The following is a 25,795-nucleotide window of genomic DNA, read 5'->3' on the forward strand; positions in this document are numbered from 1 at the left end:
GTCGGAAAGATTACCCTCATGCTGCGCCCACTGGAACTTCAGGTCTCACTGCAGAGCCCGCATATGACACCTGGCAAGATCCACCAACATAATGCAGGAGGCCATGAGGCCCAGCAGCCTCAGGGTCATTCTCACCGAAATCCGGGATAGAGGCTGAAACATCAGTATCATAACCCGAATATCCCAAACTTGCTGCTCGGGAGGATTGGCTTGTAACTGAACTGTGATGAAAGGGAACGTCTGAGAGGGAGTCAGGTGTGACTTTGACGCTTTTATAGTGAACCCTAGCTAGTGCAGGAGATACGCCGAAGTCTGGAGGTGGGAGACGACGGGCTGGGGCGAACCCACCTTCAACAGCCAGTCGTAGAGATAGGAGAAGACTGAAACCCCTGATCTGCGCATATGAGCTACGACCACCGCCATCACTTTCGTGAATACCCAAGGGGCACTGGTTAGGCCGAAGGGGAGCATGGTGAACTGAAGATGCTAGTGGCTTACGATGAACTGCAGGTAGCGTCTGGGGCTGGCAGGACAGGAATATGGAAATAGGTGTCCTGCAAGTCCAAGGCCACTATCCAGTCTCCAGTTAAGGGCAGACAGGACCTGAGCCAACTTACGCATTTTGAACTTCTTGTGGAGGAAGCGGTTGAGGGCCCTGAGGTTTAGAATAGGACCCAGGCCTTTGTCCGTTTTAGGCACCAGAAAGTAGCAGGAATAGCAACCATAACTTTCTTTTGGCGCAGGAACCCTTTCAATAGCTCCCTTGGCCGAGAGCGAAGACTTCCTGGCAGAAAAGTGCCAAATGATCCTCTGACATGCGATTGAAAGACAGTGGCATGGAGGGAGGGGCAGCTTTGAAAGGGAGGGAGTAGTCCCTTCGGACTATGTGCAAAACCCACCAGCCCGACATGGATTGCAGGTGGGGGAGGTGATGGCAAATCCTGCCACTCACTGGCCATTGATGGCCCTGTAGGGTCAGACTAGGTGGGTTTGGAGGCTGCTGTAGGGGGGGGAAGAGAGTGGACTGGTCCACCCGCTGACTCCCAGACCCGCGAGGTCGCTGGGTTCCACGTCCGCGGCCCCGCAGAGGCTGGGCAGCTTGCATGAACCAGTGGCTCGACTGGGCCGGACGCAGTGGGGGGCCCCTTCCATAGCCACGAAGGGAGTGAAAAGCAGACTGGGGTGGACGGGAAGAGGCAGAAAGATCTGGCCGTAACCAGAGAATCCTTAAAGCGCTCGAGCACCGAGTTGTCTTTATCACCAAAAAGGCGACAGTCATCGAAGGGAGCCAGACGTCCTCAACCATGCGTAGCGTGTAAGGTCTACCAATGTGGCAATCGTTCTACCCAGCAAGTTGGTGGTATCCAGTCCACATCCTATTGTGGATTTGGCTGCGTATCTCCCATCCGCCACTGCCTGGGAGAGAATGTCCCGGGGCTCCTCCAGGCACTGAGGCAGCACTCGCACTACCATTTACCAGACAGTATGGGAATATCAACCAAAGAAGCACGCGGTATTCACGGACCGCAGTGCCAAGCTGGAGTTAGAGAACATACGCTTTCCAAGATGATCCAGCTTCTTGGATTCCCCGTCTGGGGGAGCAGAAGGAAATGTGCCCTTGGAAAAGACGAGGCTTGGACCACCAAGCTCCCGGGGGGAGGCAGAGGATATTGAGTGAGGAAAACTGGGTCGCTCCGTGCCGGCAATGGTGGCAGGCAATTGTCCTTTCCACAGGAGCCCCTGTGCTGGGCTTAGACCAGGTGCCCAGAAGGATATCAGAGAGGGCTTCGTTGAAGGGCAAAAGGGCTTCCAACGAGGTTGCTGCAGGCTGAGGCACCTCTTTCAGGAGGTTCGTTTTGACTGCCACTGAATGGAGCTCCAGGCCCAAGGCCTCATATGCCCTTCACACCACCACAGCGTCAGACACTCGATCCTCCATAGCCACCGTAGGTGCAGGAAGCATGCTAAGGTCAGGGGGAGTGTCCAGGCCACTAGGATCCAGTCTGACGCCTGGGGGTAATTGTGAGGTAAGGAATCTATAACCAACTGTCTCTTTCAGATACATATGATGGTCACAAATACCAAATACATTTGAATTAATAGATATTAGATGGGTCATTAGTTTCTTTTTAGGGGTATGATTTTAATACTCCACATAATGAAGCACTAAATTATGACAAAAAGCACAGAGGCTTATTTGCAAAATGTATAAGTAATTCTTGCAACATAAAACGCCTACCTCCAGACTGCTCAGGGTTCCTTGGTCTGTAACCAACGAGCCATATACAAAGTCTTTAAGCTGCACTTTAGGGAGACTTATGCCAGGCACACGGGAGGTTTGGTGGCCACTATGGGAGATATACGACTCCCAGCGTTAGATCCCAATGAGGCTTCACAGTTTGATTTTCCCATTGCCCAAGATGAAATCGTTGCGACAAACAAATATGAAATCAGCTAAGCCCCCTGGTAATGATTGGGTTCCCGCTGAATGTTACCACTGTTATGCAAAATAAGTAGGCGAAAACTTATTAGAGGTGTATCAGGAGGTCCTTCAATGCGGAACCCTAATAATAATGCTACAAAAACTAGGAAAAGATCCCTTAGAGGCTTCCTCCTATTACATAATTTTTTACTGAACACTGATGTTAAAATAATTAGCACAATTGTTGTGGCATGTCTGCTCCCTCACCGCTCTACCCTGGTCCACCATGATCAACAGAGGTTTATTCCTTAACGGAGCACCCTCCATCACCTTAGGTGCCTTTCCCTCATATTCCATGCCCCTCAAGTGCGACAGGCCACTAGTACCTCAGCCCTTTTAGACACTGAACATGTGTTCAGCTTCCTATATTGGTCCTATTTGTGACAGGTACTTTAAAAAAATGGGCATGGGCCCAAAATCTATTAGTTGGACCAACTACTATATCCATCCCTTTGAAGCAGGGTGAGATCGGGAGGGAAGTATCGGATTCCTTTACATTGAACAGGGGAATGTGGCAGGAGTGGCCATTGTCATCCATCCTCTTTGCGCTTGCAAGGAGTCCAAGGTGAAGAAACTCCACACAGTTCTGCGTCCTTGGGGGATCATGGGGGGGGGGGCGGGGGGAGACCACCCATGTGGTTTCCTTCTACACTGAAGATGCCCTGATCTATATGACTCAACCTGAAAACTCGATCTCAATACTCCTTGAGACAACACGCGACTTGGGCAAGCTATCTGGCCTCAAGTGTCAACCCCACAAAATCTACCCTGTTCCCACTGTACGACTTGGCAAATAGACCAAGGGGAGCACTTACTGCGACAGGACTTCCCTGGGACTCTGTAAGAGTAAAATACTTTGGGTTCAGGTTGGCCCACACCTCTCAATCCTTCCTAGATTTAAACCTTGGGTGTGTAATAGAGAGTCTAAGACCCTTTGTTCACTTGTGGAAAGAACTCCCCCTTTCCTTGATGGGAGGAGTTACGACCACTAAAATAATCATACTTCTGAGATGCCTATATGTCCTCCAGGGGACCCTTTATCCAATTCACCAACGCTATTTCAAAACCCTTGACACCCTGCTGGTGGAATTGCTTTGGGCCAACAAATGGAAGTATGTGGGTCTCCCACTGTTGTCCAAAAGAGAGGAACCGGGAGAGGTCTAAGCAGATCCTGCACATGTACTCCCAAACGTATACTAAGTCTATCTGAATTGTATGCAGTTCCTAAGTGTAAGTGAGAGAGTTCAGGTCAGTGAAGAAGTGCCCTCACACACCCGAAGGCGTAAGGTGTGTGTGGGTGTGTGGACTAGGTAGTGAAGTGAGTGCAAAGTGGTGTCTAAAATACATTTAGGGCAACCCTATTGCCTAAATTGTATTCCTATGGTACACTAACCTAACTAAAAACAAGAATCCCTAAACGGATACAAGGGTCCTAAAGGGCATGTATGGTGTAAAAGGGAGACATGTTTATTGCCTGTAGTAGCCCCTAACGTGTCTTGTGGCAATTCATCATGACCGATAGTTTCAGAGAGAATATCTCTATCTCAACTCTAACACTACCTCAATGCTGGTTCTGGTCACTTAAACTTAGGAACTGCATAATATTTGAATGGTCTTCCCACTGCTGAACGTACTTGGGGACAGGAGGCTTTGAGGTACTCCCAACTGGAACTGTACTATATTGCTGCGTATTTCAAACACACGGTCCATTGGTTAGACCCAGGGGATAATTGAGAGGGGAAAAACTCCTCCAGGGCTCATATGGAGACAACCTTCTTTCTGTTCTTTTGATGAGGTGCTTAAGAGTTCAGTCGTATGTGGAGTTTCTGGTGCACATCGTGTGTGAGGGAACAGTCACGAGGATAATGAGCAGAGCACCATACGCCCTAGATTTGTCAATATGGTCCTTTTTATAGATCGTGTACTCCAAGTCTGTCCAAAAAAGGAAAGATGGCGGTTGTAACACCCTAGGACACCTTTATCCTGCCGGGCGATTTATCACTCGGGATTGTTTAACATCCTCTACCCTGAGTAGCGGTCTGTTGCTGCAATACGCAAAGATCCCAGCGACTGCTCAGGACCCCTGGCTGCCTTTTCCAGATGTACCTGTTCCTTCTCATACCCTAGTGACTCTATTAAACATAACAGGAGGGTGGAGATTGATATCTAACATTTACAAGGCCCTCAGAGCATAAGCCTCCAATCTGGTGCTTCAACTTCAAGGCAAGCGGGAAGAAGCGCTAGAGGACCTTATGTCCTCGAAAGACAGGGACACCGTTCATTAAGGTGTGAAATTGGTCAGCTCCAATTCTAGATTCAAATTGATACAGTATTATTATGTTCATCAAACCTATATCTTCCCTAACACCCTACATACCATCTACACCACACACAGTGACTAATGCCCACAATGTGGGAACATTGAAGCAAATGTTATACATATGGTCTGGTCCTGCTCCTCCCAGAATCCCTACTGGGAAGCAATAGTGAAGGAAGTTAACAGAGCCACCTGGTGGAGCATTCCTTTTAAAATGAAACCAGTTTTATTGGGCTTGATTCCCTCTCCCACCAAGAAGAAACTCAGCAGTAAATGTATCCTGCTCCGTCTACTACTCGCTAAGCACTGCATTGCTACCCGGCAGATCCTCCAAAATATACAGACTGGCTTAGAGAAGTAAAGCAATGGACGAGGGCTGATGAGATCGGTATGAAGCATGTTTGCAGAGTCGACGAGCTAATGGACGACCTACAGGCACCGGCAGCAATGCTCTCAGACCTTATAGAAACCACAGGGAACAACCCTGCAGAAAGCAGTCCTGAACGCAGTGATGACAAGTGTGGGCATGGGGGCCCAAAGACTGAACACCCTCTTCCTCCTTTTCATTTTCCCATTCTTCCTTTCTCTGCTTTATTCATATACCTACTCACGTTACACCCACAGTTGACTCGTTATCTATGAAGTGATTCATCACAAGAACAGTGGAAACGGAGAGGGTTTTTGTTAAGGTTTGACTGTTTAATTGATCTTAAGACTACCACTTTGAAATGTTTTGCACCCTGATAATGGATGTATTATTGTCTGGTCTCCTAACACATCTCAATAAAGATCATATTACAAAAAACATAAAACGCCTAGTAAAAATGTGTTACAAATATTTCATAATTCATTGCTTTTTGTTTTAGTTTTTTTTACAAGCAGTCAAGTTTCAATTCAGCTACAGAGTCAAATGCTTAAAAAATATGGTTCCACAAAATAAACTGTCTAGCAAAAAGGAGCGATCTTTGACATGTAAAAAGATCTATAGTACCTCCTATATTGTGTTGCCAACTAACATTTTCACAAGAGAAAACAAGGACCAGAAATTAAACTGAAAATGCATAGAAAAACACATTTCTACCTACTGTAATATTTTTCGTCAAACTGCTCCTACCACCTGCCATTAGGTTGCTAAATAATTTTATAGTAGGTTACTAAATCTCAAAACAAGGTATTTGCAGCTGTGCTTAATCTAGCCACAAACCGAGAAAACAATGCATTACATTCTGGAATCAAAATCAGTTCTATAGGGACACGGCCACCTCAAGCTATCGACAAACTGAATTGCTAAAGGCAAACCTGGTCTTCAAAATTAAGTTATGCTCCACATACTAGAACAAGCGAATGTAACTTCTGTTTACGCAAGCAAATTAGCATTTTTTTTAAAAGCAATGCAGTTTCGGAGTCAAAAATACTTGCATCAAGGCCGATTGAGTACAACAGACAAACACGGAATACTAATACTTGGTGAGAACCTTTGGATTCTGCCTGCACTGCGATACCAACTGGGAGACCAGGGAAAAGGCAGGACGTCACATCAGCGGAGGATCTGGGTTAATAAGGCAGCAGGTTGGCTCTTCCCATCAAAACTTCCAATGCGTCCTTGTTCGCTCAAGTGTGAAGGTCTTTGGAAAAAACGAGCGAAGGCTGAGGAACGCTGGAACTCAACATCGCTAAATCGCACCAAGAAAATACAGTGAAAAGAAATAAATGTGCGATTGCTGTCGTTTTCCGAAAGAAGCGGGACAAACAAGCCATGCCTGTGTGACAGTCGGGAAATGAACGGCATGGTCGCACATTCGCACAATAAACTGCGTCCTAGTGGGAGTAAATACATGACCGGCTCTGCTTCTCAAGGATAGACGAACTGACAAACGGGGCATCTCAGAAGAACATTCGGTACATCAGTTTGGGTTTCTTACCTGTGAGGACTGCTTTGGCGGAAGGGTCGGCCAGATCCAGGGCGGATTTGCCATCGGTGTTTCGGATGTTTGGGTCGGCTCCGTGCTGCAGCAGCACTGCACAAGGGAAACAGAAGCAAGATCGTGTGTCAGGCGCACCGAGAGGATTTACCGGCAAGGCTTTCGACGGCATGCTGTATGAAGCAGTGTGCATGGCACAGGGATCTTTTTCCAAGTGCACTGCAGCAAAGATCGCCTACTGTGGAGGAGGCAGGTTGGCAACTTAAAGTACAGTACACCACATGACTTAGCATCACAAACAAAACCTCAATATCGGTACAATTCTGCCAGCCCCGAGGCCCTCCCTTTCCTAGGGCGCAGTAAAGCAGCAGAAGCAGCAGCAGGCACGCGCTGCCCTGTGCTGAGGAATATGCTAACGCCAAGGCGGCAGGGCTTCAGTGCCACTATTACAGCTTGTTGCTGCTCCTGCTGTCTCTGCTCATATAACTGCGTATTAAAATCATCCCTCTGCCATGAGCGCCTGGAGCGTGCCTCCGTCTTTTCACTGACTCGCCGCCCGCCTGCCGATGAGACCCTGCCAAAGCTCCCAGGCCAGCCTCCATGAATAAATAGGGCAGCACGAGCAAGTGTGGTTCAGTCCAGCACCGAAGGGGGGGCAATTAGATCTCGCCAAACTGTACAAGAAGGGGTTGCAGGAACAAATCAATTGAAAAAAGAATTGCTTGCAACACAAACGGATTTAAAAATATTCGCAATAAAAAAAAGAGCCCAGCATAAAACGGCATATTCTGCATGCGTTATGTTTAATAAGGTTATGCAAATAAAATCATGTTTCACAGAACGATTCTTTCCATATCAATATTCCAATTGTGGCACAGTGGTAATGTCCGCACTTGCAGTCCATGCACCTTTCTGAACAAAGCTGGCAGAGAAAGGCAGCCGGGGCTTCCTATCAGCTGCTTTGATTCTAATTACATTGGCAATGAAGTAACGCACAATGATGGGCCTCTCCTACAACGGGCGAGGCGCCCCCGAGAACCCCATATCTTCTAGAATGGTCCTTGACGGGGGTCACGTGAAGGATGAGAGCCACACTGCGCCGTGCTGGCTGAGGGGGCCTGCGGTAGGCCCCTAAACATCACCACCTCTACTACATTAAGCCCAATACGATTATTGACCGTGTGAAAAATACGTTTTCCCGAAACCTGTCTCCTGACTGTCTGTGTTGTGCTAATGATACAGCGTACTCCGAGTCAGCACGGGCAGCACTCCTCTATCCCAGGACAGACCTCGCAGCTTTTTAGGCCTCGACAACCAGACCGCGCACTCTGGTAGGAAAAGACCTACTGTGGGTTCACTGAGAATTTACAGTGGATTTGCAGCCGACCTACTGATCACAATAGACTAGATTTATGGTCACTCTCATTTGTTTGCCACTTATTTGATGGCTTTCCTTGTCCATCTTGTCCCATCTTGGGTGTTTTGTCTCTCACCTGGACATCACCATTTTTACCATCCATTGGCTTGGCTGACTTGTAACTTTCTACAAGGATACTGCTCACACTTTAACTGAACTGTTTTCATTTTGCATAAGCACTCCATAAGAGTGGATGTTTTCTGTCTCTCCGCCATGTGTGATCCCATTGCCGCACAAAACATACCCAGAACCAGTTTTGTTTTTATATTATTTTTTCCCCCTCACCTCCCCTTCGAAATAACCAGGAAGCAAGTTGTTGACAGGACCCCCACCTTCAGTGTCATGTTTTTAATTATTTTTTTATGTAAACATCCTCGAAGATCGGTTAAAAAAAATATATTAATTTATAGAAATTGTAACAACATTTATAGCGCTTACTACTCCTGATGAGACATTGAAGCACTTTATGCCCGGCAGCTCTCTGCTCCGGAACCCAAGGATAGTCCAATATTATTGGTTATTGTTGACTACTGAGATTAGTTTTGTGTGTTTAAGATCACCATTCCATGAATTCATTTCAGTTTCTTTATGGTGGATTAAATGAATAAGAGTTAGTTGTGATCAGATATGTGATGTCATGCAGATGGTTGGAGTGATTAACAGGCGAGCTGGATGAGAATCTATAGTGTTAGGTTGCAGCGGTAGGAGTTTCATCGGACGAGAGGTTGTGATGTTGTAAACTAGTTGCGGGTAGTTCTCCGAAATACAATAACAGATTAAGGCAAACAGGTTGTGTTCAGTGAGAGGACACAGAGAGACGGAAGGAAAGGAAAAGAATGGAAAAAAAAGGAGAGACAATGTAAGAAAAATATGAGCAACAGATGCAAACATTGAAAATGCTGGAGTGAGGTCTCCTGATTTTCACCCTCCAGTTTCACTCACAGTATTAATTACAACAGCAAAGAGGGATACATATGGACGTGTTCTTGTTTGGCATGGCACAATATGGAGGGTGAAGACGGCTTCCCCCCGATAGCAGAAGTGTATTACCTGCTTTCTTGTGGCTGGAGGATGGAGTTCCATACACTGAGGTGAACAGGATGGTGACTGAGCTCCATTTGGAAATTTAATGAAGACTTTGATAGGAAGCAGGCCAGATGATCAGACTTCATGAAGCACTGCCCATGGTATGTTCATTCATAACACCTCATACTGGTAGTACATTATTTTCAGTACAGACTAAGCACAGCTACATGTCCCCCCCCCCCCAATAACTTAGCCCCTCCCTCAGAACCTCACTTACTTCTCATACGAGACACACTATAAATTCAGTCTTCAAACCATACACAATAAATAGGGTAGCCAGTTACTAGACTGCCAAGGAGAAAGTTTCAGGTTCACCTACAGTAGTATAAATACTATACAAAAACTATAGAGCTATACGGATTAACAACAATTTTGCTATTAGTAGTGACTTCCACTTACTCCTGATTCCAGGAACTCCTGACTTGCCCCTGGAATTCACGAGTTTGCTAGGTGCAACACAAGTATAAGCCTCAAACAACGTTATAAATTATGCCCCATCTATTTGGAGATCCTTACAGCAACTATGGATATTTGCTCAGAGTGAACATTTTGTGACAGTTTTCCCCACATAGCTCTCCTGGTAAGTGTTATACCATGGTTTCAAGTTAGTTTCATCTTGCTCAACTTTTTTTGTGTTCTGATCAGACTTATTTACAACAGATTAAAGTTAATTTTAAAGGAACAATTCCTAAAGTATTTGGATTTGTTTGCATATTAGGTTTGTAATCTACCAGCTCCAACTTGACTATTATGTCACTTAAACCATATCAGCTAATTTACCACAATTTCTTGTCGAATTGGAATACAGTTTATATATAAATGCCACTCGTGTCATTTTGTAGGTGTGTACTTAGTGGATAATTAAGCCGGTGGTTGCAGGGGAGGCCCAAAGGCATTCATTTCTGGGTGCCAGTACTTATTCTTCCTCAAACAGCTTTGATCTGGAGGAGTGTTTAACCTTTTGAATTCTGTGTCCCCCCCCCCACTTAATCACTATTGGAATTCAGGGACCACCATTGAATCACCTAAGCATTTTTGCTAATTTGGATCGCAAATAAATACCTAAAAAAAAAAATACAGAAACATTCATCAAACAAATGATGAACTATTTGATCCAATTCACAAACAAATATAAAAAAACGATTTTAATGGAAAGGCTGGATGGAGATTTTCTTAATTCTATTGAGGCCACCCATCATCCATACTACTACTTCTTTGATGAGCTTGCACTGGTCCCACATATCAATCTGAGGATACCAACTTAATTTTTTAGCCTACAATTGAACATTTTGCTTCTTCATTTATATACACTTTAATAATCTGGCCACAGGTTGAGAACCACTGATCTAGAGAAAGATAAAAAAGTACAAAAGGGAGATTGAAGCTAGAAAAGAAAGACTGAAACGGAGTCCAAGAGAAATCAGAGATAAAATAGACCCTGAAAAGTTAGATAAAGGGGCATTGAGTGTCAAGTGGTGGACTAAAGAGGCATGAAGTGGAACCATGACTATGCAGCCTTGGTATTTGGCACCATGACCTTTGATAGCAGCCGCAGGATTCTGTACAAAAGTTTGGACCCCTGCCCTTAGTGTTTTACAAACTAAGTACCAAACGTGCATGAATAATGTGCGTGCACGTCTCATCAAGCATGCTTGCGCCTCTAAAATGGCATGGCATTGAACCTTCCAATTTGCATTTTATTTCCTGTAGGCTATGATACACAGCATCTTGTCGATGCTGTTCAACATCCCTAAAAGGCACGGGGAAAGCCATTAAGGTTCCAAAGGCCAGACCTACTGGCTTTTCCAATGCTTGTTGTATCTGTGAATGCGATAGATAATCCCAAAACATGGAGGACCACCACATCAGCTGTCATAATCTGAGCATACAAAACGAATTCCGGCCATCTGTAGTCTATCTCCTAATGACAACATTCTCATACATAGCCTGTCTGGTACAGAACGTCAGGGATGTCCACGGACTGGTTAACATCTTTCTAAAACAAGCAAGTTACAAACCTTTGGTAACACTCTTTCTGGAGCATACTCGAACCGCAGATTCCTCAGCTGCACAATCTCCACAAGATTTTTCAGCATGCCAGTAGGTTGCATCAACCCTATTCGAGCTGAAAGTGATGCTGGAACCAAATATAAGCTCCACCAACGTGTGCGATCATCAGTTTCTTTCTTGCCACGGCCGACAACCTCAGACACATCGCTCAAAAAGCAGTAATTTGTGTCATTGTGCAGAACTCCAATACAGGATGGTTTTAGAAGGAAAAGAGTCTACTCCAACGAATGGGGTGGCGTAAGGGTGATGAGGAATCTGTGATTTGGAGTATTCACCAGAAAAAGGATTTCGAAGGCAAGTAACTTGTTATGCTGATGGATCCTTCTAACTGCAGAATCCACACGTTTAGAATGGGTACCAAAGCAGCACTTCTAACGATGAGGGGTCTGTGAAAGGACTCCAATCAAAAAGTACTGCAGGACCGAATAGTTAAAATGCACTTCTCGTCAGAACCGGTTGTCAAGGCTATAATGCTTTGTGAACGTCCGCACTGAGGTCAACATTGCAGCCTGCCAATTATCCAAAACAGGCACTCCGCATCCCAGCTCAGGGGTAGCAACCCTCGCCCTGGTGGAATAGTAATTCAATCCTTCTGGAGGCTACTTCTGGGCCAACGCATTGCAGATCTTAATTCAGAGTATTACCCACCAGGATAAAGCCCTCTGCTGCACAGCCTTGCCTTTCTTTACCCCCAGAACACTTCACAAAGCGCTGATCGTCCATCTGATGTTCTTTGGAAGGACTGATTAAAAAGTGAAAAAGTCAACGCTCTTCTGGGAAGCAAACCATGGAGTCTACCCTCATCTTTTTAGGGGTGAGGCTGAGCAAAGAACGTCTGTTGTGTGATGGACTGCTAGACTTAAAAGGAAGTAACAACATTTGGGAGAATGGCTGTGCTGGTCTTCTACTAAGGAGGAAGATCATAACCAGTCCACTGACGCTGCTCAATCGCCACGCATGTAGGTGTAGATTGAGCAGGCCCGGAGTTCCTGGGGAGACTGAGTGACGGTTTTCATCAGTGGTGGAAGAATACCTATGCCACCTCAAAGTGCAACTGCCATTCATTGCCCACTAGGTGTAACCTGCGGAGTTAGTCTGCACTTACATTAAACAAAAAAAAATCATGTAAAGTGTACGATCAGCGGAAGGCAATGACAATTTAGACAGTTTCAGCAATGTAGAGACTCCGGGCCCAGAATTCCATCCCACTCTGCTTACTGCAATACAAAATGGTGGTGGTGTTTAACATGAGAACCTGATCCAGCCTCCCCTGGATGGACAGCAGGAAGGTTTCCATCGCCAAACAAATGGCCCGCAACTCCAAAAATGTAGAGATAAGACAATGGGAAGTAGAGAGAAGTCTCCGCAGTAGACTAGGAGACATCTATGTTTCACCTCTCCCTGACGACCTCCCAAACCCATCGGTGATGCATCGCTCGCCAACGTCGGCCCCCATGTACGGTTATAAGGGTCTACCGCTGGTTCAATTGCATTGAGCAGCCACCGTGCAGATCTTTTACAGTCTCCTCCAAAACCTGGACGGAATCAGATAGGCTCATTTGGTGCCGGGCCCACTGAGACTTCAAATCCCACTACGGAGCCTCATATGCCACGTGGCTTTGACAGCTAGTAGGATGCCAGAGGCTAGCAGTCCAAGATGCCTTAGAGCCACCCTCACTGAGACCTAGAACAGAGGCTGAATAATCGGGATCATAGCCCAAATGCCATGGACTCTCAAAACTGGAGAGAAGGTCCAGTAATGCACTGATCCTGGATGGCTCAGATTAAAAGTAGCCTCTGTGAGAAGGAGTCGGGTGTAACTGCGTCACGTGGATAGTGAATCCAAACTATGTAATGGTGTTTGTCAGCATCTGGAGGTGGCCCACGAATGACTGTGGTGAACCCAACTTCAGCAGCTAGTAGTTGAAGTGCTGGAAGACTGGTACACCCAACCTCCGAAGGAATGCTGCAAAGCTTCCGTCACCACTGACAGTTTTGGATGAGGAAGGAACAGAGTCTGAAGCTGGTCCAATTGTGGTCAATCAGCCTGCGTTGCAAATATTAGTCTCTTCTGAAACCTGGACGGAATGAGTCAGGTTCCATTGGTGGTGGGCCAGCTGAAACTTCAGATTTCACTGCACAGCCCACATGTGCCACCTAGCATAGTCAATAAGCAGGAGGCCGGAAACCAACAGGCCTAGTAGCCTTAGAACCTGAGCTTACCTGGTACGGAGACCGAGGACATAGCCTGAAACATCGGGATCATAGTTCAAAGGTTTCAGACTCGTTTTGACAGAGGGAACGTCCAGAACTGCGCAGTTTCCAAAAAGACTCCAATGAAGGGGAGTCTCTGCAAAGGCATCCAGTGCACCTTTGTCAAGTTGATCTAAATAAATAAATGAATCCCAACAATGCCAGGAGGTTTTCAGTCATCTGGATGGTGGTCTATTACTTACTGAGGCGAGCCCGCTTTCAACAGCCAGTCATCGAGGGAGTGGAAGACTGGTAAACTTGATCGCTGAAGGTATGTTGTAAGCACCGCCATCATCTTTGTGAATGCCAGAGGGGCACTGGTGAGGGCGGAAGGGAGTATGTCAAAGTGAAAAAATGTGAGGAGCCCAACCATAAGCAGCAACTGGGGGCCTGCAAGCTGGTAACATGAAAATAGGAGTACTGCAGGTTCAGCGCTGGATATTGCCTCAGTGGACACGGCGGCCCGAGGGACGATCGGTGACGGCGGCTGCCCTTTCCCTCCCCAGACGTGCGTGTGGTACTGTTCCCGGCCTCGGGTAGAGGTGACGGCCGTTGCGCCATTGGATGGTGCGGCGGCGTTGTATCCAGTATAAAGAGAGGACCTATACCTTGCTGCCCCAGTGGCCCTGTGGTGGCGGAGGCTAACGGTGGATCAGATCCTGTGTTGTCGGGGGGGGGGAGGGGGGGGGGCAAGTGGCTGCAGAGTCACCCTAAGCACAGAGTATTACGCCTGGAAGCCTGCGTGCTACGCCATGGGCCGAAATAAAGCGCTGGGGCCTGGACAGGCCAACCAAATCGATAAGTACACAGTGGCCCTGGGTAGTGAGGAAGGGGCGCCAGGAGCGTGCCAGCAGGAGGTGGAGGAGGAGGCAGACGACCATACCCCGGATCCATCCTTAAAGGACATTATGAGGGCCATCAGGGAGGTGCAAGGTACTCTGGAGCCAAAGCTTGACTCTGTCACGGAGGAGGTGAACCTCTTGTGCGTGGACCATCGCAAAATCTTAGAGAAGGTTTCCACGGCAGAGGCGGGCATTGGGGGCCTACAGTCCAGAACCAAATATCTTGAAGAGCAGGTGGCCGCGCTCACAAAGAATCAGTCGGACATTCACGCCCGGCTTGAAGACCAGGAAAGGGGGGGGGGGGGGGGCAGGGCGCAACAATATCCGCGTGGTGGGAGTGCTGGTGGGAGTGCTGGAGGGAATAGAGGGACCGTCAATGGACTTGTTCCTGGAGGATCTACTTTTAATTGACCTGAAACCCAGGGGCCTATCGAACTACTTCTCAGTGGAGCGTGCTTAAAGGGCTTTGGGAGGCAGGCCATGCCTGGGGGCACCCCCGCGTACAATCATTGCCCGCATTCTGAACTTCAGGGATAGGGATGCTATCCTGCAGGCGGCACGTATGCATGGCGACCTTCAGCACGAAAATGCCACCATACGTTTTTTTGTTGCATGTCCAGCGCCAGAGGCGCTCCTTCTATGCAGTCAATTGAGCCCTCTGAGCACAAAGCGTGAAATACATGATGCTCTTTCTGGCCCAGCTTAAAATTCTGTATGGTGGGAAGGCGTACTTTTTGACATGCCGGCGGACGCAAGTGACTGGCTGGTGGGCTGGCGAACTGTCTGTCACAAAGGAGGGCAATAACGGAACTGGTCGGAGCACAGTCGTGAGGAGATCGGACGAGAGACAGGTCAACCAGTGGGGCCAGGCGCAACGACAGTCTGTGAGTAGTCTTGCTGGCGCCGCTATCTTGAAGCAATCATTTTCGTTTTTTAAAAACTTGTGTATATTTTAATCTGACATTTGAATCTGCTACTTGAATCTGGGGCATCTGTAATTTGTTACTTGAAGTTGAAGCATTTATCAAAACTCACCCGCTGCTCTGATCCTTCTTTTGGGACCGACCCCGGTCCGCCGCAGCTGCTGTGCCGTTTGTGCGGAGGGCGGTTGCCGCCATTCCACACACAATCCCTACTTCCGGCAGGACGCGGTCTAGTCGTCCGCCGGAAGGAAGGTATTTAGCCCCACATGCACCGTACGCGCAGCGGGCGCACCTAAGGCAAGCCCGTCTGCGCCCGTCCACGCCTGGCCCGCACCGAGCGCACAGAATGCTGCCGGTTTACACAAAACTAGGTTAAAATAATCTAAGGAGGAACTCCACGCTCTCCATCAATCAAGGGAGGGTTGTGAGGTATGTCCTCTAAATACCAACTGTAGATGCCGCAGCTGTGGTTTTGCCTTCTCGACCGCAAACACAACTCATGTAGCCAACCTGCCTATTGTAGAGGGCAGCCGGAGATCTGAGGCTTTACTGCAGGGTGGGCTTATCAATGCCCGGTCACTGGGGAAACATAGGTATGAAATAGCCCAAGTAATTGAAAATATGAGGCTAGACATACTGTTCATAACAGAAACATGGGCCGATGTGGCTTCGGACCCTGATTTTATTACCGCCACCCCTGATGGATATAGCTTTGTTAAGATGGATAGGCCCATGGCTAGGAGGGGAGGAGGAGTAGCAATCATATTTAGAGACTGCTATACTGTTTCGGTCCATCCTGTCCAATTTTCTGGCTGCAAAGCATTGCATTTCACTGCCAAACTCAGCGCCAACATTTCACTCAAGGGTATTCTTGTGTACCGGCCACCGGGGACTAAAGCCACGTTCTTAAATAATCTCAACGAAATGCTTGAAACAGTGCTAGCTAACAAGGAATTCACCATTCTGGCCGATTTTAATTTTTATTTAGAGGACCCTGCAAATAAAGAGACTGCTGTGCTCCTGGACACCCTGGGTGCAGCAGTGTTGGCTCAACTGGTTGGTGTTCCCACTCACGAAGCGGGGCACACGCTGGATGGGATATTCTCTTCTTTTCACGGGCTCAAAGTTAAAGAAGGGATTCCACTTCCCTGGTCGGATTATTCACTCATCAGTTTCACCTTCCCTAAGAGTTTTTACCGGCAGGTTAATAAGGCTACGCTTAAGGCAGCCCCCCGCAGAGCCTGGAGTAAAGGGGACAAAACTGTTCTTCAAACAAGTCTGTCACGCTCCGTTCCCCCAGGCTGTGCTAACGTGGACAAAGCAGTCAACAACTACAATAGCTGGTTATCCGATGCCATTAGCGCAGCAGTTCCTATTAAGAACATTTCGGGTAACCGGGCGGCACCATCTGCACCTTGGTTCTCTGATCTCCTTCGCACTGAAAAACAGAAATGCCGTCGCATAGAACGTCGTTGGCGTATGAATTATCACCATTCTGACATCAGATTTACAGGACAGCCCTCAGATCCTATAAAGCACTTGTGATCATCGAGAAAAGCAAATATTTTAAAACTCAGATTGACTCTGTGAAATATTCTTCAAAAGAGCTGTTTTCAGTTATAAATAAACTAACGGTTCCTAAGGCTTTGAATAAACTGGGCAGTCAACAGTTTGTTGATGATATGACGTCCAATTTCAAAAGCAAAGTGCTGGATATTGTCGGCAATTTTAAAGATAGCTTAAGTGCTCAGCCAGTCCCCAATACACAGATTTTGGCGGCCAGCACGAGCAGGTTTCTTGAGTTTTCCCCTGTGTCGACTGACACAGTGAGCCACTATATCTTGGCCTCTAAATCAGGCTCTCCATTGGACACGTGTTCTCCAGCTTTTTTGACGGAATTCGCAGATCTGGTGAGTCCTGTGTTGGCAGACATTTTCAACAGGATGTTTTCCTCAGGTAGTTTTCCTACTAGTTGGAAGGAGACCTCTGTTCTCCCGCTTCTTAAGAAACCTACCTTAGACGCTTCCACGACATCGAACTATCGCCCTATTGCACGCCTTCCTCTTCCAGCCAAAATCGTGGACAAAATTATGAACGTCCAATTGACTCAGTTTATCGATGACAATGGGCTGTTGGACCATTCTCAGTTTGGCTTCCACAAAGAATACAGCACCGAGACAGCACTTATTAAGGCGACCGAAGAAATTAGAGCGGTTATGGATGGTGGAGGTACCGCGGCATTAATTCTGCTTAACCTCTCCGCCGCGTTCGACGCGGTTGGTCACACTCTCCTGACTCACCGGTTAAAAACTTTAGGTGTGGAAGGCATGGCATTGGCCGTCCTGGCCTCCTTTCTATAGGAGAGGAGATAAACTGTGTCGCTCGACGGGTTCAATTCGGAGCCTTACGTGCTGCCTTGCGGGGTTCCACAGGGAAGCTCGCCGAGTCCACTGTTGTTTAATGTCTACGTCACTGAACTGGCGTTGCTGGTCAGAGGCTATGGCTTCTCATTAACATCGTACGCAGATGACTCTCAGATTGTGGTTGCAGCTCATAAAAAACAGAGCTCCCCTGCTGCGTAATTCCATGACTGCATGGCCGCCATTAACATCTGGATGAGTAGGCACTGCCTTAAATTAAACTCCGATAAGACGGAAGTGTTGATTTTTGGCAGTCTACAACCTGCCTGGAGCAATCTCTGGTGGCCTGCAGAAATGGGCTTGCCGCCCATTCCAACGGCAAAGACTAGAAATTTGGGCATCCCGATTTACAACAGATTGTTGTTCATTCAACAAACCAATGCCATCGTGTCGGCTTCCCATTTCCTGATAAAAAAAAATCAAGAAGGTTCTTCCCTATATTCCTCAAGAAACCAAGAAAGTGGTTATCACCTCCCTTATACAGTCCAAGTTGGATTATTACAACAGGCTCTATTTGAATGCCCAAAATCAGTGCTTGAGGAAACTTCAGGCAGTCCAAAACTCAGAGGCTCGCCTTTTGCTTAGTCTCCCCGGCATAAATCCATCTCTGAGGAAATTCGGAAGCTGCATTGGGTTCCAGTGGTGCAACGGATCAAATTCAAGGCGCTCTGTGTGGCCTTTAAAGCCTTGACACAGAAGGGTCCGTTGTTTCTGCAGGAGCTTTTAGTGTGGTACCAGCCAGGCAGATCACTCCGCTCTACGGGTGCAAATCTTCTAACAGTGCCGAAAATTCGGACCTTGCATTGGGGAGGACGGAGTTTTCAGTATGGTACTTCTAAGCTGTGGAACCTGCTGCCACCCGAGATTAGGAAGGCTAGCTCTCTTTTGAGCTTTAGGAAAAACTTGAAAACCTGGTTGTTCCAGTGAGGGGAGTCGGTCGGGGTTCTGCTCATGGTTCTAGCGCCGAGACACCATTGTTGGTATTTGTACGCGTTATAAATATTATTATCATTATCATAAGTGACTTGTGGGACACTCCTCAACTTGTTGTAATTGAACTGCTCTCATCTGGAGTCAGTGGGTCCTGGGTGGGAGGCTCTGGGACATGGTGCCTCCGGTCACGTGGGGCTTGGGACCTCTGGCTAGACTTTCGCGGTGCACAGCCCACCCCTCCCCTTCTGGGTTTTTACGCGGTGCACAGCCCACCCCTCCCCTCCTGGGCTTTTATAGGGGTGGTCGGGACGTTTCTGTGGTTTGCTGTGAGGGCCTTTGAACTCTACGTTATAGGCTTGTAACCTCCATCAGCAGACCCATATTACTTCATGCGGGTGGCTAGTCCACGGCTCTTCATACATGTTTCTTTCGGCACAGTTTGGGCGACAGGCACTCTGCACGTTTGGGAGTTTGGAGACTCACCTAGCAGGGTTGACGGGATGGGGGTTGTTGAGCTTATTGTTTATTTTGTTGGGGGGGGTGGGGATGCACGCTCAAGACCCTGAGATTCAGCAGCTAATGGAGGTTGGCGCAGAGGGTACTCGGCCCTACCTGTAACCATGGGAGACCCCGCTAGCATGCAGATATGGACCTGGAATGTGAATGCCTGGGGAACAAGATCAAACGCACATTAGTTTTGCAACACATCAAGAGACACTCCCCAGACATAGTCCTGATCCAAGAATAACACTTGTGGGGAAGTAAATGTAAGACCCTAGACCGTTTTGGTTATAAAATGATCGCCCACTCTGGGTTTATGTCCAGGGCACGGGAACTTAATGAGTAACACACTACCCCTAGCTATAACAGGCACATGGACTGACAACGTGGGAAGTTGTATTGCGGTAGCAGGTAAATGGGAGGGCGCCTGATTGTACTCTGCTCTTGCTATATACCACCGGGTCTCCACTCCGTGATCCCTCCAAGCTTTAGCTCATTCCTAACAGACCTTCCCCTAGGGGTTCTCCTAATTGGTGGGGATACAAACGCTGTCATGGATCCGGAAATGGACCAGTCTGGTTCCCGGACAAGCAGACAAGGGGAACGAAGTTTGGCAGACTTTGTTATGGCTATAGGCATGGTAGACTTGTGGCAGGCACATAACCTCTCATTGAGACACTACACGTTCTACTCGGCACGGCATGGGTCCTTTTCTAGGATAGACCACTTCTTTTTTTTTTTTTTATGAACACAAAGGGAGACCCAAGGAGCTATATAAAGGTCCAGTGTCCGTGCTCCCAAAGCAATATCTCAACAACAAAGAGGACACTGTACCTAGACGCAAGATGCAAAAAGTCATCTGAAACGTCAGGGTGCAAAAAGTCACCCATTCAGTCTAAAGTAAAGGAAAGGAAAAAAGGGGTACAAGAGAGGAAGAAAAGACTAGGTGTGAGAAGAGACAATATTGTCCATAGTAGCCCTCACACACCCAAAGGATGTCATGCTTCATCATCGGGCCATTTTGCTCCACGTAGGGCCGGCGCTGCAATTCCCTACGGGCCCCATAAGGGACACTTTGGCGGAGATCTTTTTAGGACAGCCGGATGGGGTGTGCGGGGTATAGTTGATAGAGGGAAAGTGCGTGCCAAGTGAAAGTAAGAATAGTAAAAAGGTACATATGCAACAGTTTGTCATATAGGTGTACCTATAGCTGTGATGGCTTGTTTTTGCAGGTATGTTAACCCCAAAGTATCATAGGTCGACATGTTTCACGCCTTAATCGCCAAGGTGGTCGTTGGCGTTTCATCAGGACCAAAAAGCTTAAAGCAGCATGTGCACGTGAAATGTATAAAAACCCTCTTGATTTGACATGGCGGGCAAAAAGATTATCTACCTTGAAGCAGGCTATATCTTCAATAAATGTCCCGCTTCTGTACAACACCTAGAAAAAAAGACAGACACAAATATATATGTATATATGTATATGTGCACCAGTACCTACTTGATGCCATACAGTGTGCCACCTTAGCGTGCACAATTTCAACACAAAAAAGAAGATATGAACTAAGCGCGCGAGATACCACTAACACAATTTGTATAGAATAAAGTAATAGCGCCCTATACGAAGGACAAAGTCTTAACGACTCGTTAGTAGAATGGCCTATTGGGGTCCTGAATGTCAAATGCAGTTAAAATTATATCCTAGAACACATAATAGAAACCATAATCAGGGACCAGAAGGAATGCTCATTGTTTGTGGGACCAAATTGGGTGCTCGCCATATTGAAATGATGGTGTTCTCACCTCGTTCTTGAGGAGTGACCCTGCTGGCAAGGACAATGCGAGCCCACACCGTACCGAAGTTACGATCACTGAGCAAAAAAGGGGGGGGGGGGGCGAAGAGCGAAAGTAAGCAGCTAGGTGGAACCTGTAACTCGCGCCGGAATAGTCTTAGAGAAACAGGACACAGAAATCCTCCAGGGGGCATAATAAACACTTACGTTTTTGAGGGTGCTTCCAAGGGAGCACCTGCACGTTCTGAGGCCAGAGAAGAATAAGCCCGGAACTCGTGGTTGTTAAATAGAGCAGGAATGCACCCAGAACAGGGCATATTGCCAAAAAGCTTCCGGTGACTGCAAGATCGACGTCTGCGCGAGAGGCACGAGAAAGGTGCGCTGGCGCACAAAACGTGTAACTAATCCTCCGCACATGCGCAGAGTGTTAGTATCACAGGAGCAAAAAAAACGGGAGACACAGCGTTGGTCCCTGGGCTAGGTGGATAGCTTCCTGTTTCGTACGTGCTCTCAACTAAATGTTTAATCATGTTTAATCAGGTGTTTAATCATATGATAAACGCAGACCACGTCTTGCAGTCCAGATGAGAGCCTACGGGATACGTAGGCCCCCTATAAATCAAGAACATGTGTAGTGTGATAAGCTGCTAGTAGACTACTCAGAATACGAAAATAATAATGTATTGTAAGGATGGGGCAGTATTTCAAATTACCTAAAGGGTTCCTTAATGAACGGTGGTGGTGTTAGAAGGTTGAGTACCACTCACACTGTTGGCCAAAGGCATGTTACGTCTAGGTACAGTGTCCTCTTTGTTGTTGAGATATTGCTTTGGAAGCACGGACACTGGACCTTTATATAGCTCCTTGGGTCTCCCTTTGTGTTCATAAATATTTGCACGGCGGATCAGCCGTAGACCCTCATGTATTTTTCTTCTTTCTTTTTCCTCCTCTGGAGCAGGCACGCGGGATACCCCTTAATTTTACACAATTGGACCTGCCTTTGGCCAACAGTGTGAGTTTGGTTGGTTGGTTTAATTGGCCAGAGATGTCAAATGCAGCAATAGCCGTATTGATATTAGCTGCCGTATCCCTACCTGGAACAAAACCATGTTGTTGTTCTGACACTATGATGGATAACAAGGGCAAGCCGAGAAGCTAGAATTTTAGAGAATATTTTAGCGTCTGCATTGACCAGCGATCTAGGCGGATATGAACTCCTATATTCTATCGGTTTCTCTTTCTTGGGAAAAACTATAATGTTTGTAGTATTCTACGATAGAGGGACGCCCTACCCTTCAAAGATTTTGTTGAATAGTGCAAGAAAAACAGGTGAGAAAACATCTTTGAAGGTTTTATAGAATTCCATTGGAATAGTGTCCTTGCTGGCACTGCGCTAATGGCTTCTTCTACCTCCCCCAAGTCCACATCTTTTTGCAATGCCTCGGAATCAAGTGGATTCAAGGTAGGAATTTCACTCCTGGATATAATCCAGAGCAACCTGTTGACCAAAAGAAGCTGACTCACCATACAAATTAGTGTAGAAAAGTCTAAAATGCTCCACTATATCGGCAGATCTAGTATAAGGCAGACCATCTATCCCTTTAATTAATTTCATGTACGACTTAGCCATTCGATCAGCAATTTGCATGGCTAACAACCGGCTAACCCTTTACCCATATTCATATTGTCTAGATTTATACTTATGATAATTATTAGCCACTTTAGCTCTTAGCCCTCTCCTAAGCTTAGCTCTCATTTCAACAACCCCTGATAAATTGACTGTTCTGCGGTATCTTTCACAACAATAGCTCTTGCATGTTCTAGCTCAAGATCTACATAGAGCTTATGTTCCAGCTCCACTTGCCGTGAAGCCTGACGATTCTGTGCTAAAATATACTGTAATGTAGCCCCTCTTACATAGGCCTTCAGGCAATCCCAGACCACTGCTGCGGGAGCTGTGCCCCTATTAATCTCTAAATATTCTCTTAGTGTTACTCTCATGAAGTTTGCATAATCTGCATTACTAAGAAGATGCCTAAGAAATTAAAAGCGTACTTAATATGCCGGATACTTGTGCTATGTGGTTATCTTAACTAGCCTGTGGACCAAATACGGGGTTTTTATTGTATAAAACGTCGGATCCAAATTACTATAAAACTGGTTCAGTTAAAGATAATAAGCGATATCACCAGGATATGGCAAGATATTTGCAAGGAATATTCCTTGCCAACGTTACATACCTATAGAAGGCTTTGGGGTAACCTAAAATTGCCTGACAAATTTTATAATCAAACTGGTAGAAGCTGGCTAAGTAAGGGCCTATCTCAGCTCGGACAGCTTTACGACAGTCAAGGGTTTCGGTCCTTCTTAGCATTGAAATAAGAGTTTGGGTTGCCGCAGAGTACTTTTAAAATATATTTGGAAGTAAGTGACTACTTTATAAATGGTCAAAAGCTGTTAGAGATAATCGAGGACTTCTGAAGTATTAGCAATATTCTTTCAGGTCGCAGGCCGAGGACTTCTCGTTCTTCCCTACCAGAGATTTCTTGCAGCCGTTAGCGACGACAGCGTACAGGTAGCTGCAAAATTAAGTTGGACTCTTGTGACTGATTTAACTAAGGAGGAATTACAGGACTCGCTGGGAATAATAGATGCTGCCATAACATCCGTCAATTTGAAATTGCAGCAACATAGAACTGTATTTATGTTGCATTATACTCCAGAGTTCATTTCCAAATGGGTCACAACTCAAACAAAGGCTAAATCATACTTCCCAAACTTTCAGCTGCAGATCTGCATCATATGTTTGTTACTGGTCCTAATCGGAGTACATTTTGGTCAGATATAACTGAAATCTTAACAATGGCTGGCCACGATGTTCAAATAGCTGAGAAAGAAGTAGTCTTAGGGTTACTACCCGATATCGGTACTCATATGAGATCGTTGGTATCTATTATTGTGTGTGCTCGTTTATGTATAGCACGAGCATGGATTCAAAATACGAGGCCAGGCATCAAAGAATTCTGGGTATTAATTCGGCAATATACTAAATGGAATTAGGCCCAACAAAAGCTAGAAGCCCTCGCTCCTGGGTTAAATTCGAAAGGGTGTGGTCTAAGCTTTAATGGGACTGACAATTTACTGTTGCTTTGATTTGCTTCTTTAAAATAATGGTATTATTGATGTTGTCTTTTCCCCCCATTCTTAATGTTTGATTTTTGATAATCGCTTAACGTCTTAACTGATGTTTTCTTTCCCTTTGATATGTATGCTCTGTCGGTCGTTATTTATCTTTGGTATTTTGATATTTCTTATTTTCTTTAATGTGTAATGTATTATTCGTTTTGGCTCGGAAAAAGAATTCTAAAAAAATAAAATAATGCAAATGTCTTCTGGAGAGGCAATTTTTAGGCAGAGTTGCGTATCACCAGCGTACATATGGTATGAGATGTTAGAGGATTGGAGGATTTCAATCAGGGGCTCCATGAGCAAGTTGAAGAGGCTGGGGGAGACAGAAAAGCCTTGAGACGCCAATCGTGAATGGAGTTTGGATGGATAGAGCGTAACTGAACTTAACTGTGTTTTATTATGTAAGAATGAAGAGAATCATTGTAACACGGTACCAGATAGGACGATCCTGCATTCTGGGAGATTCAAAAGATTCTCATGTTTAAAGGTGCCAAACACATCTGACATATCTAGGAGGATTAGTAAGCATGATTTATTCAAGTCAAGAATACTCGGGAGCATAATCCACAACATGGACTAGGTCAGTTTCGGTACTGTGACACGACCTGAAACCAGATTTGTATTGGTTGATGAGTTGAAGAAATTGTTCTATGTGATTGCATAACTGTTGGTGAACGCAGTTTTCCTGGAGCATGGCCAAGGTTGGGATATTGGTGATAGGACAGTAATTGTTGGGTTCTCACTTGTCAGAGTTTTTTTTTTTGTTTTTTTTTTTTAGAATGGGGACAGGGATGTGGAATTCCTATGGCCCGACACCCAGGACATATTGTTTGGAGACAAGGGCAATACGTTTATGTGCATTTTGTCCTTGGGACAAGTATGCCCAACCTCCTTCAGCACAAACCCTTTGGCTGCCAGTTTACAGTACCACATTATGGATCAGGGAAGAGCATTGTCTGCAGATAAGGTAATTTTGTATCCATGTGTTAATGCTGTTCAGACTTGCAGCTATGGTTCATTAATGCAAAGCCTTTATTATTAATGTAAGAGCTCTAAGTAAGTGTTGTTAGCTCCGACTGCACTACTGACAGTGGTTCCAGTATAAAAATGTGTACACTCCATTTCAAAGTCTAGCTATTTGAGGCTATGTATAACGCTCCCAGAATGCCCTCCGATAAGAGCAAATATCGGCAGAAGCTTGAAATCAAGATTGAGGATTCTTTGCTTTCAAAATAAACATTTTCACCAAAAAAACGCAAGTAGGAAAAAAACCTTTAGCTAAAGTACTGTAAAAGTAAAGTAAAGTCCACATTTGTAAAGCGCACAATCACCCGTAAGGGTCTCTAGGCGCTGGGGGGCCGTCGGGAAGATTAAGCGAGCTATTGCCCAGAGTCACATGGTGCTGGGCTAACCTGCCGCCGGAGCCGGGGATCGAACCGTGGTCCCCAGATTCCAGCGTCAGTAGCCCTGGCCGCGGCGCCACACCTCATCCTCCTTAGATACCATTTCTTTGAAGCATCATTTAGTAAAATGTGTTGATGTAAGCTAGTATTTCCCAAAAATATTCATAATAGAAAATAAGTGTAACCAGTTTCAATAATATTATAGGAAACATAAAAATATACAAGCATGGGCAAATCCATAGGT

At 46.2% G+C, this 25,795-nt stretch overlaps 1 protein-coding gene across 5 annotated transcripts in view; it reads right to left on the bottom strand.

Annotated features, from left to right (window-relative positions):
* The window catches only part of LOC144818631 (poly [ADP-ribose] polymerase tankyrase-1), a 682,266-nt gene that overhangs the window by 586,995 nt on the left and 69,476 nt on the right, over window positions 1-25,795 (bottom strand). For 4 of the 5 annotated variants that reach the window (XM_078676237.1, XM_078676236.1, XM_078676235.1 and 1 more), the window contains exon 3: window positions 6,722-6,817. The exons of the other annotated variant lie outside the window; for it this stretch is intronic. In XM_078676237.1, the coding sequence (XP_078532363.1) occupies window positions 6,722-6,817 (96 nt within the window). The remainder of the gene's footprint in view (window positions 1-6,721; window positions 6,818-25,795) is intronic. 5 annotated transcript variants of the gene reach the window in all.

This window comes from Lissotriton helveticus, chromosome 2_1, assembly GCF_964261635.1.
Source record: "Lissotriton helveticus chromosome 2_1, aLisHel1.1, whole genome shotgun sequence".
Taxonomy (NCBI): Eukaryota; Metazoa; Chordata; class Amphibia; order Caudata; family Salamandridae; genus Lissotriton; species Lissotriton helveticus.